This window comes from Equus caballus, chromosome 30, assembly GCF_041296265.1.
Source record: "Equus caballus isolate H_3958 breed thoroughbred chromosome 30, TB-T2T, whole genome shotgun sequence".
NCBI lineage: Eukaryota > Metazoa > Chordata > Mammalia > Perissodactyla > Equidae > Equus > Equus caballus.
In genome coordinates, this window is record NC_091713.1 from 19,331,508 (window position 1) to 19,343,986 (window position 12,479).

The following is a 12,479-nucleotide window of genomic DNA, read 5'->3' on the forward strand; positions in this document are numbered from 1 at the left end:
AAACGTTATGTTAAGTGAAATAAGCCAGATGCAAAAGGGCAAACATTATATGATTCCAATTATGAAATATCTAGAATGGACAGATTGATAGAGACAAAAAGTGGATTAGAGGTTGCCAGGGGCTGAGGGGAGAGGGGGGATGGGGAGTTATTGCTTAACGGGTACAGAGTTTCTGTTTGGAGTGATGAAAGGTTTTTGGAAATAGACAGTGGTGATGGTTGCACAACATTTTGAATGTATAATGCCACTGAATTGTACACTTAAAAATGGTTAAAATCACTTTTTTTTTTCATATTTACTGTCTGTTAATGGCCACTTGGGTTGTTTCCGCCTTTTGGCATTGTGAATAATACTGCTATTAACCTGAGTGTACAAGTATCTGTTTGAGTCCCTGCTTTCAATTCTTTTGAGTATAAAACTAAGAGATATTTTATGTTATTTATATTTTACCGCAATAAAAAAATTAAAAAGAGAAAGAAAGGCTGGCATGTGTAAGGGCGCGGGGAGGTGAGAACGGCTGGGAGAGCAGCTGGTTTATGAAGAGCCTTGCCTGCCTTGCTGAAGAGTCAGGAAAGCAGGGACTGTGGAGGGATTTTGCAAGAGGAGGTGACACGATCAGATCTGTATCTGGGAAAGCTCAGGCTACCATTCTTACTAGGAAGAATTACTAGAAAAAGTACTCATGTGCTGGTACCAAGGATTTGGGGCAGGGCAGAGCTCTGTCTGTGTCCAGGATGAAGGGCAGATAAAAGGGCAGTTTGGGAAGGGGCTTACGTTAACCTCACTTTTCTAGTGTGGCTGCACGACTCAGCCATAGTGACCTACTGGAGGTGATGGCCTCAAGTGTCTGCCCTATTTTTTTCTTATTCTTATGTCTGTGGGTCCCCAAAGCACAAACTCACTTCTGTAATTGTAATCATTCGATCCAGTGTGAATTGAAATTACCAAAATGTCAATATGGTTAGCTTCCTCCGTAGCTGAGAGGTAACCTACACAAACCCATTGTTCTTTTTCTGGAAACGATTCTTTCTATTCCTCTTATTTATCCATTTATCTTTTTTTCTGGGAAGTACTTCTAGACCAGGAATACCGGGCCAGAAAAAATATCGTTGACATTAACAATAGAACTTTTAGCAAATTGCAGAATTCACAGCTCTGAATTTTGAAACATTAATTTTTTTTAAAGGTGGGGGTGGATTTGGCAAGGCTTAAGAGGCATTGCATGCTGGTCAGCTGAACTCCGTGCTCTGCAAACAATTCAGCGACAGTCTTGTTTCAGTCAGCAGGAGCCCAATGCCCACTGTGTTGCTGCCACTGTGCTTCTTCCTGTCCTTACAGACTTTCTGTGAAATAGATTCTTGTCATCTCCTTGAGGCACATTTAATGAAAGTGATCAGACTTTCTGGCAGTTGAAATGAAAATCTAATTAACGTCTTTGATTTCTGTGTCACCACATAGCTCAAAATGTTCTGCCGATATTATATTGGATGCTTGAGTGGTTAGTAAATCCTTTGAAAGTAACTGACCGACTCAGTCTTGCTGTGCTGCCGAGTTGATGTTGAAGACAGACACACACACACACACAAAGTCACACACACCAGGTTTACGGTGAGGAAATCAGAGATAACAGTGGTCTGGTGCTCCTGGAGAGACTGGCTGCCTGTCATGGTGGTCCATGCCTATCTTGTGTTTTGAAAATGGCAGGTTTTGGCTTGTGACCAGTGAGGACGGGAACATGGTTACTGCTCGACAGGAACCTCGCCTGGTCTTGATTTCCCTGACCTGTGAGGGTGACACCCTGACCCTCAGTGCACCCTACACGAAGGACCTGCTGCTGCCCATCAAGACACCCCCTACAAATGCAGTGCATAAGTGCAGGTAAGCCCTGGCCTGAGTGTTTATTCATGCAATTTCCAGAAAAAGCAAGCTATGGAGGGAATCTTGAGAAAGAGTATCAATAATTACCCATTGATGACAAATGTACCATATGTAGGGAGGGGCAAGTGCTCAACATCATGATGATCTAAAGGAGGAGCAAAGAAGCAGCTTCAGAAATGTGTGTGGATGTGGGGTCAAGAGACGTAAAAGTCTTATGTAGAAAACCGTGGGAACAAAAGCATATGGACATGTCAGCCAGAGACAACACCACCAAAGGATAAAGGACAACATTGGGGTAGGAGTGACTGAGGAGAGTGTCCTGGACAAGGTGACATTAGATCTATGTGTTACTGTAGGACCTGCCTTATTTTGCCTGGGAAGACCTGGAACCTTCCACAACTGAATTAGGAAAAGAGTTGCAAATGGCTATGTGACCCGTGACATTTAGTCCTCATGACAGGAAGTCCAAAATAGAAAGGAACAGCTGCAACCAGATGAGTGATGGGACCTGTGGATGCCCAAGGCTAGTAGTGAAGGACGAGATTCAGCCAAGAGGCTGCTCTGTACAGAGACTCCTTCCCCAGCGTCAGAAAGCCTGCAAGAAAGCAGTTGTTCCAGGAAAACTAGCTTTGCTTCTAAGAAATCATGTGTAGAACTGATTTTTTATCCTATTTATGGGAAAATTAAAATTTGATTTAATTATACTCTTGTTACAGTTTCTGCATTTTGAATTGAAATACAATGTGAATGCCAAATGTATGCGTAGTCTATCATAGAAAATAACACCACATCAAAAAGTGTAGCTCTGAGTTAGCTGAAAAATGTCTAAAGACCCCAAAAAGGTCACGAAATACAATACCAGTATAATTTTTATAATATGTTAGAGTTTTAAACATAATCAGTTTTTATTTTAATTTGATAGTTTTTCTGATCATAAAAGTAATACCTGTTTGTAGTTGAAAAATTGGAAAATAACAAGAAAAAGGAGGAACACAAAAACTGTCTGAGATAACTATAAGTAACATTTTGACATATTTTCTTTCTGTCTCTATGGCTAATCCTTTAAAAATAAAATTAAAGGAATACAAAAATCAGAGTCTTGAATAACATTATATACTTAAGTTGATATGTTGAGTATTTTTTCGATTGATAAAAAATCCTCAAAAGTATCATTTTTCATGTTGGCATAATATTTCATTCTGTGAGTGTCCTCTAATGCATTTTAACATGGCCTCATGATTAAATTTTTGGATTAAATCCAAAAGATTGGATTGTTTTCAATTTTTTTGAGGTGAGAAGAAGAATGTGATGAATTTTTGGCATAAACCTTTGTTCGTATCTCCTATTATTTTCTTAGAGAAAAAATTTTAGCAGTGGTTTTGGTAGAAACAAGAGTATGGACTTTTGATATATGTTGTTAAATTGTTCTGCAGAATGATTCTGCCAGCTACATACCTATAGGCATATCTGTCTAATTATACTCTGACCATTAGTTTCCAAAATATTTTGCCACTTTTATGGGAAAAAATGACAATTTCCTCGATTTAATTTGCATTATTGATTGTCTGAAGCAAACTTTTTAATAAGCCTATGGCAATTTTTATCTTATGTTTTTCCATAGCCTGGCTCCTGTTTGTCTGCCATGGTTAGAAATTCACCCATCCTTTCTTGTGGTTAAATTTTTTCATTTAATTGTTCATTTATTTGGAACGATGTATGAACTTTGTTTCATGGTTCCACACAGGCTTTTTGGTCCATGCCCCAAAGACTGAATAAGAAGCATGTTTGGAAATTGCAAAATGAGAGAGCTCAGATCTGCTGCTAAAGTCCCCACAGACTCTTCGGGTAAAGATGTCAAGGACCCTTTGGACTTGGGTTTCGTTTGGCAGCCCAGGCCATTCTCTTGTGAAAGAGATGTATCCTCAGCCCATGGTTTCCTAATGGTTGCTGATGAGTTCTTGGAGCCCCAAAGTAACGTTCAAAAGGTCCTGGCACATCTGTTTTCATCACTGAGGTTGTTACTTGATTTTTGCGCAAACCATGCCAGCCACTAATGGGATACAGAGAATCAGGAACTTTATATGAATTACTCAGGAAAGTGGCTGCCAACCATACTATTTTATCTTTATCAAAAGTTTTAGGAACGTTCATGTTTTTTTGCTTGGATTCTTTGGAACAATGTGTCAGAGGAATGCTGGACCCAACGACACAACCAAGGCTGCTCAGAACATAGGAGAAATGTGGGAGGAGAAGGAAGAAGACAGAGAACAAAATTCTGCTCATTTAAAGGCCTCAAGTTCCAGGTGCTTATAAGCCTGAACCCCAAAACCTACACATAGAGGCTGAAAAGGAAATAAGTGTCAGGTCAAGAGGGAAGATGTTTCATATTTTTGTAATGACCTAAGAGATATGCAAATGCTTTAACTTAGTAAAGATAATTATTGTTGACTGAAGTCCTAAGCAGCCTTTCTCTCTATCTCCTCTGCTGCTTGCCCTTACCCTCTCCTGTGAAAGCAGCTAAGGAAAAGCCCTGGGCTTTTCCCAGGACTGAGATGGATCCTTGATGACTGTAAGGATTTGACTCTGGAGAAAGGAGGCTGGCTGATTTTTTGCATGGGTACCAGCAAAAAGACGTCTAATAAGAACCTGACGTTCAAGACTGTCTTGATACGTAGATTTTGGTAATGCCGCCATTGCTCAGGATGCTTCAGAAATGAACATTTTAGACATCCCACTGCATACACACAGACACATACACAGGCTAACCCTCTCATGCACTACTCAGTTCTGGAAATCTTCACTCACTTATGGTGGATTTGATTTTTGGAGAAGGTAAAAAAAGTCATTTGGAGCTAAGTCTGGTGAATAAAGGGGTCAAGCTATGAAAGATGATTTTTTGGTTTAGAGAATGAGATTAGCTTTAAAAGTAGTAAGACTCACTTCCTTTGAGTGTTCTAGATTGGTGATAATTAGTATTAGAATGATTGTATTGCTTCCCAAGGTGACTCCTTTGGAAGGTAATGCCCATTTGGATGTGTGAATTTTGGTATTTTTATTTCATTCATTTGTTCTTCATCTTGATCCAGAAAAGAGTAAGGCAGATAGATGCTCTTGGTGTTTGTTGACAAGACCAGCTCATTACTCTGCAGACATGGCATGTGTACTTCAGCCCTCTGACTCTTAGGAGGTTAATTTAGGAGGGGTGGGATGGAAGTGTGTGAAAATGCATCAAACCATATACTTATGACAGTGCACTTTCTATATGACTATTATACTTCAATAAGAAGGTTTATTCATGCAAAAATTCATGAAAACTTTGAGCAGAACTAATGTCACAGCTTAATATAATAACCCTGGCACTGTTAATACGAATTTCTCATTTAATATAAAGAACAGTTAATAAAATTATATAGGATGCCAGCATGATGGATGAATAAGACATCCCTTGTTCATGTCCCTCCCCTTGAAAACAACAATTTGGCCTCCATCCATGGACAGAAGTGCCTTTGTGGGAGCTGTGGGATCTGGCATGATATACCAAGGGACCCGAGAGTCTTGCCTACCTGTGCCTTGGATAATATGCTTACAGACCTTGGTCCCGGCTGTGGACCCTGCAGTGGCCTGTGAACTGGCTCCAGCTTCTCTTGGCTAGAGTCCGGGGGCCCCTGGAAAATACTGTCTTAGACAATCACCCACAGATGAGAGAGCCCTTGTGGAAGTCCGGGTTTCTATTGGAGAAGTTCCAGCACACTGGTGGAGGAAAAAATGATGTGTTTGGATGCCATGGAGAGGGTAAGAGGAGCAGTTTGACTTTACCCATGTCATCCCTCCCCCAAGGCAGCACAGCTTAGGGTGAAGAGAGATATTCTTGGCCCATGATTTCTCCTGTGGGGGAAAGTGAGCATCTGTGAGTGAACATCCAACTTCCTTAGCTGTTTGGATGTTGCCAAATAGACTCATTTCTCTCTCACCCCATCCAGAGTATTGCATCATGAGCTGCATGACTAGGGGGTAGGAAGAGGCTGGGAGAACTTTCAACAGGACTCTTGGAGGACATTAAAGGGACATGGATTCTACTAACTGCATTACAGACTCTATCATGAAACCTGCCCATGAGCTGCTGGGGACACTTCACCCACGGATTCCCTCAACTGGCCCACGGGTGCCTCCAGCTCTCAGTATGCCTCACCCACACTGCCCCTGACCCCACCACCCTGGCTGGCTCCCTGTGTGTACTTCAGATGATAAGCTTTGGCAGACAGCTATTGAGCATGCATGGAAAGGTGGCCACAATCTGTGGGCCAGGGAAAGACCACAAACTTGAGCCTTAGTGCCACTTTTGGGAGAAAAAAGCAAGGCTGTCAGCACTTGGCCTGGTGTGTTCCAGGACTGAGAAGGCATACAAGCTTAAGAATTCTGCCACAAGAGAGAGCAAGAAGCATGGAGCAGGAGTATCCATAGAAGGTCTGAGAAAGCCTCAGAGTTCCTAGTGGGGCTGATACAAGGTAGTTCTCTCCTGAAAGCAATTAGTAAAGACTGGAGAAGGTGAATGCTACCTCAAATGTGAAGACAGCAACACAAAACTCCAAGAAATATGAAATACTAATGAAACATGACATTGCCAAAGGATCATAATAATCTTCCAATAACCTATTCCAAGGACAAGGAGATGTGTGATTTAGCCAATAAAGAATTCAAAATAGCTTTTTAAAGGAAACACAGTGAGATACAAGAAAAGATAAAAAGAAAATTCAATCAAATCAGGGAAACAACAAATGGACAAAATGAGAAGTTAAGCAAAAAGTAGAAATCATAAAATAAGAACCAAACTGAGCTGAAGAATAAAATGAATGAAAGTAGAAATCCAATAGAGTGCATCAACAACGGAATGGAACAAGCAAAAGAAAGAATTTATGAGATTGAAGACAGGTCTCTGAAATTATCCAGTCAGAGGAGAACAAAGAAAAAAGAAAAAGAAAATGAATGAATAAAGCCTATGTGATCTATGGGATACCATTAAAAGAAACAATTTTTGAATTATTGGAGTTCCAGAAGAAGAGAAGTAGATGGTGGCAGAAAGCTTATTTAAAGAAACAATGGCTGAGAACTTCCCAGAACTGGGGAGAGATTTGCACATCCAAGTTCATGAAGCTTATATGTCAGCAAACAGACTCAACTTAAAGATGCATTATAATAAAACTGTCAAAAATCAAAGAAAAAGAGAGAATCTTAGAAGCTGCAAAGAAAAGAAGCTTGTAACTTACAAGAGCTATCACCAGATTTCTCAGCAGAAACCTTACAGGCTGAAAGAAAAAAATGCCAACTAAGAATACTCTATCCGGCAACATTATCCTTTAGAAATGAATGAGAGAGAGAGAATTTCCTAGACAAACAAAAGCTGAGGGAGTTCATCACCACTAAACCTTCCTTACAAGAAATGCTGAAAGGAGTTCTTCAAAGTGAAATGAAGGGACACTGATTAGTAAAATGAAGACATATGAAAATACACAACACTCTGGTAAAGGTAAGTGCACAATGAAATTCAGAATACTCTAATACTATGATATTGTGGTATGTATCACTTAACCAGTATAAAGGTTAGAGGACAAGAGTGTTAAAAATAACTATAGCTACAAATAACTTGTTAGAGAATACACAATATGAAAACAGGTAAATTGTGACAGCAAAAACATAAAAGAGAGTGGGGAGTAAAAGGGTAGAGTTTTTGTATGAGACTGAAGTTGTTATCAGCATAAAATAGACTGTTATGTCTATAAGATGTTTTATGTAAGCCTTATGGTAGCCACAAAGCAAAAACTCACAGTAGGTACACAAAATATAAAGAGAAGGGAATCAAAGCACATCACTATGGAATGTTCACAAAGGAAGGCAGCAAGAGAGGAAGAAAGGAACAAGGGAATTATGAAATAGCCAGAAAATAATTAATAAGATGACATTAGTAAGTCCTTACCTATCAATGATCACTCTAAATGTAAATAGATTAAATTCTCCAATCAGAAGGCATAGAGTGGCTGGATGGATAAACAAAACCCAATTATATGCTGCCTACAAGAGTATCACTTCAGCTTTAAGGACCCAAATAAGCTAAAAGTGAAGGGATGGAAAAAGATGTTCCATGCAAGGGGAAACCAAAAGAGAGTAGGGGTTGCTATATTTAATGAAAATATACTTTCAGCCAAAAATTGTAACAAGAGACAAAGAAGGTCATTATATAATGATAAAAGGGAAACTTCTTCAGGAATATATGACAATCATAAATACATATGCATATTGGAGCTCCTAAATGTATCAAGCAAATACTAATAGAAATAGACAATACAACAATAGGAGAGGACTTCAATATCCCACTTTTAACAATGGATAGATCATCCAGAGAGAAAATCAATAGGGAAGCATCGAACTCAAACCATACTTTAGACCAAATAGACCTAACAGACATTTACACAATATTCTAGCCAAAAGCAACAGAATACACAATCTTCTCAAGTGCACAAGGAATATTCTCCAGGATAGATCATACGATAGGGCAGAACACAAGTCTTAGCAAATTGAAGAAAATTGAAATCATACCGAGTATCTTTTCTGACCCCAATGGTGTGAAACTAGAAATCAAAACAGAAGGAAAGTTGGAAAATTCACAGACATGTAGAAATTGAACAACATACTCCTGAACAACCAATGAGTCAAAGGGGGAATCAAAAGGGAAATAAAAGAAAATCAAAACAAGCGAAAATGGAAACACAACATACCAAAAACTATGGGATGCAGCAAAAGCAGTTTTAAGAGTGACGTCTATAGTGATAAATGCTTACATTAAGAAAAAAGAAAGATCTCAAATAAATAGCCTAACTTTACACCTCAAGGAACTAGAAGAACAAAGTGAGCCCAAAGTTAGCATAAAGGAAGGAAGTAACAAAGATCAGAGCAGAAATAAATGAAATGGAGACCAGAAAAGCAATAGGAAAGATCAAGAAGTCTAAGAGCTGGTTTTTTTTGGAAAAGATAAAATTGACAAACCTTTAGCTAGACTAAGAAAAAGAGAGAGAAGACTCAGATATGAAAGAGGAGACATTGCAACTGATACTACAGAAATACAAAGGATTGTAAGAGATTACTATGAACAATTGTGTGCCAACAAATAAGATAACCTGTAAGAAATGGATAAATTCTTAGAAACATACAACCTACCAAGACTGAATCATGAAGAAATAGAAAATCTAAACAGACCAGTAACAAGTAAGGAGATTGAATCAGTAATCAAAAATCTCCCAACAAAGTCTAAGAACAGATTTTACTGGTGAATTGTACCAAATATTTAAAGAATTAACACCACTCCTTCTCAAATGCTTCCAAAAAGTAGAAGAGAAGGGAGCACTCTCAAACTCATTTTACAAGGTCAGCATTACTGTAATGCCAAAGCCAGATAAGGACACTACAAGAAAACAAAATTACAGGTAAATATCCTGGATGAATATAGATGCAAAAATACTCAACAAAATATTAGCAAACCGAATTCAACAGCACAGTTAAAGGATCATAAAGTATAATCAAATGAGATTTATCCCTGGGATGTAAGGATGGTTCAACATAAGCAAATCAATCAATGTCATATAGCACATTAATAGAATGAAGGATAAAAATTGTATGATAATTTCAACATGCAGAAAAAGCATTTCACAAAATATAATATCTTTTCATGATAAAAACTCTCAGCAAATTGCATATAGAAAGAACGTACCTCAATATAATAAGGCCATATTTGGCAAGCCCACAGCTAACATCATACTCAATGGTGAAAAGTAGAAAGCTTTTCCTCCATGATCAGAACAAGATAAGGGTGTCTACTCTTACTACTGCTATTCAACATAGTGCTGGAAGTCCTAGCCAAAGCAATCAGGCAAGAAAAATAAATAAAAGTTATCCAAATCAGAAAGGAAGAAATAAAATATCTTTGTTTGTAGATAATATGATCTTATATGTAGAAAATCCTAAAGACTCCATTAAAAACTGTTACAACTAGGAGCTGGCCTGGTAGCACAGTGGTTAAGTTCACATGCTCCGCTTCAGGAGCCCAAGGTTCGCCAGTTTTGATCCTGGGTGTGGACATGGCACCGCTTAGCAAGCCATGCTGTGGTAGGTGTCGCACATACAAAGTAGAGGAAGATGGGCATGGATGTTAGCTCAGGGCCAGTCTTCCTCAGCAAAAACAGGAGGATTGGCAGCAGATGTTAGCGCAGGGCTAATCTTCCTCAACAAAACAAAGCAAAACAAAATAAAACAAAAACTGTTACAACTAATCAACAAATTCAATAAAGTTGCAGGGTATGAAATCAACATGGAGAAATCAATTGTGTTTCTAAAGACTAAAAACGAAATATCTGACAAAGAAATAAAGAAAACAATCCCATTCACAATAGTATGAAAAACAGTCAAATACTTAGAAATAAATTTAACCAAGGAGGTGAAAGATCTGTACACTGAAAACTATAAGACATTGATGAAAGAAATTGAGGAAGTCACAAATAAATGGAGAAATATTCCATGTTAATAGATTGGAATAATTAATATTGTTAAAATGTCCATACTACACAATGCCGTCTGTAGATTCAGTGCAATCCCTATCAAAATACCTATGGCATTTTCCACAGAAATAGAAAAAACAATCCTAAAATTTGCATGGAACCACAAAAGACCCCGAGTAGCCAAAGCAGTCTCGAGAAAGAAGAACAAAGCTGAGTGCATCACGCTTCTTGATTTCAAACTATACTACAAAGCTATAATAATCAAAACAGTATGGTACTAGCATAAAAATAGACACATAGATCAGTGAAACAGAATCAAGAGCCCAGAAATAAACCCATGCATATACGGTCAACGAATATCTGACAAGAGAGCCAAAAATACTTAATGGAGAAAGGATAGTCCCTGCAATAAATGGTGTTGGGAAAACTGAGTATTCACATGCAAAAGAATGAAACTGGACTCCTATCTTATATCACTCACAAAAACTAACTTGATTGAAAACTTGAACATAAGACTTGAAACCAAAAAACTCCTAGAAGAAAACAGAGAAAAATCTCGTTGATATTGGCCTTGGCAGCAATTTTTTAGATTTGATGCCAAAACACAAGCAACACAAGCAAAAATAAATAAATGAGTCAACGTTGAACTGGAAAGCTTCTGCACAACACAAGAAACTGAACAAAATGAAAAGGTAATCTGTGCAATGGGAGAAAATATTTGCAGACCGTTTATCTGATACAGGGTTAATATCCAAAATAAATAAGGAACTCATACAACTCAATAGCAGAAAAGAAACCATTCCAATTAAAAAGCAGGCAGAGGAAGTAAATAGACATTTTTCTGAAGAAGCCGTACAAATGGTGAACAGGTACATGAAAAGATGCTCAACATCACTAATCATCAGGGAAATACAAAGCAGAACTACAATGAGATATCACCTCATGTCTGTTAGAATGGTATCATCAAAAAGATAAGAGCTAACAATTGTTGGCAAGGATGTGGAGGAAAGGGAAACCTTGTGCACTGTTGATGGGAGTGGAAATTGGTGTAGCTACTATGGAAAACAATATGGAGCTTCCTCAAAAAATTAAAAACAGGAGGCCGGCCTGGCGATGTAGTGGTTAAGTTTGCACACTCTGCTTTGGCCGCCCAGGATTCGTGGGTTCTGATCCTGGGAGTGGAGCTATAAACCGCTCATCAAACCATGCTGTGGTGGCCTCCCACATACAAAAGAGAGGAATATTGTCACAGATGTTAGCTTAGGGACAACCTTCCTCAAGCAAAAAGAGGAAGATTGGCAATGGATGTTAGTTCAGGGCCAATCTTCCTCACCAAAAAAATAAAAATTACAAATTCCTCCCCCCCCCCCCCCGCCCCAGAACTACCATATGATCCAGCAATCCCACTTCTGGGTATATATTTTCAAAAGAAACAACATCAGAATCTCTAGGAGATACCTGCACTCCCATGTTCATTGCAGCATTATTCACAGTAGCCAAGATAGGGAAACAATCTGAGTGTCCATCTCATGGATGGATAAAGAAGATGCAGTATATATATTCAATGGAACATATTCAGCCATGAGAAAGAAGGAAATCTTGCCTTTTGTGACCACATGGATGGACCTTAAGCGCATTTTACTAAGTGAAATAAGTCAGACAGAGAAAGACAAATACTGTGTGATCTCACACATATGTGGACTCTGAAAAAGCTGAACTCGTAGAAACAGAGAAGAATGGTGGTTCCCAGGGGCTGAGGGGGGGAAATGGGGAGATGTTGGTCAAAGGGCACAAACTCCAGTAAAGGACGACTAAGTTCTGGGGATCTAATGTACAACATGGTGATTCTATTAACAATACTGTATTATATACTTGCTAGTTGCTAAGAAAGTAGATCTTAAGTGTTCTCACCACAAAAAAGAGGTGGTAATTATGTGAAGTGATGAAAGTGTTAACTAACACTACTGAGGTAATCATTTCTCAATATATAAGTGTCTCGAAGCAATAATGCGTTGTACATTTTGAACTTATACAAAGTTATATGTCAATAAAGCTAGG

The 12,479-nt window shown here is 38.5% G+C and overlaps 1 protein-coding gene across 1 annotated transcript in view; it reads left to right on the forward strand.

The window, feature by feature from the left end:
• The window catches only part of MTARC1 (mitochondrial amidoxime reducing component 1), a 33,350-nt gene that overhangs the window by 2,145 nt on the left and 18,726 nt on the right, over positions 1 to 12,479 (forward strand). The window contains exon 2 of the mRNA XM_023632809.2: positions 1,705 to 1,878. Within this exon, the coding sequence (XP_023488577.1) occupies positions 1,705 to 1,878 (174 nt within the window). The remainder of the gene's footprint in view (positions 1 to 1,704; positions 1,879 to 12,479) is intronic.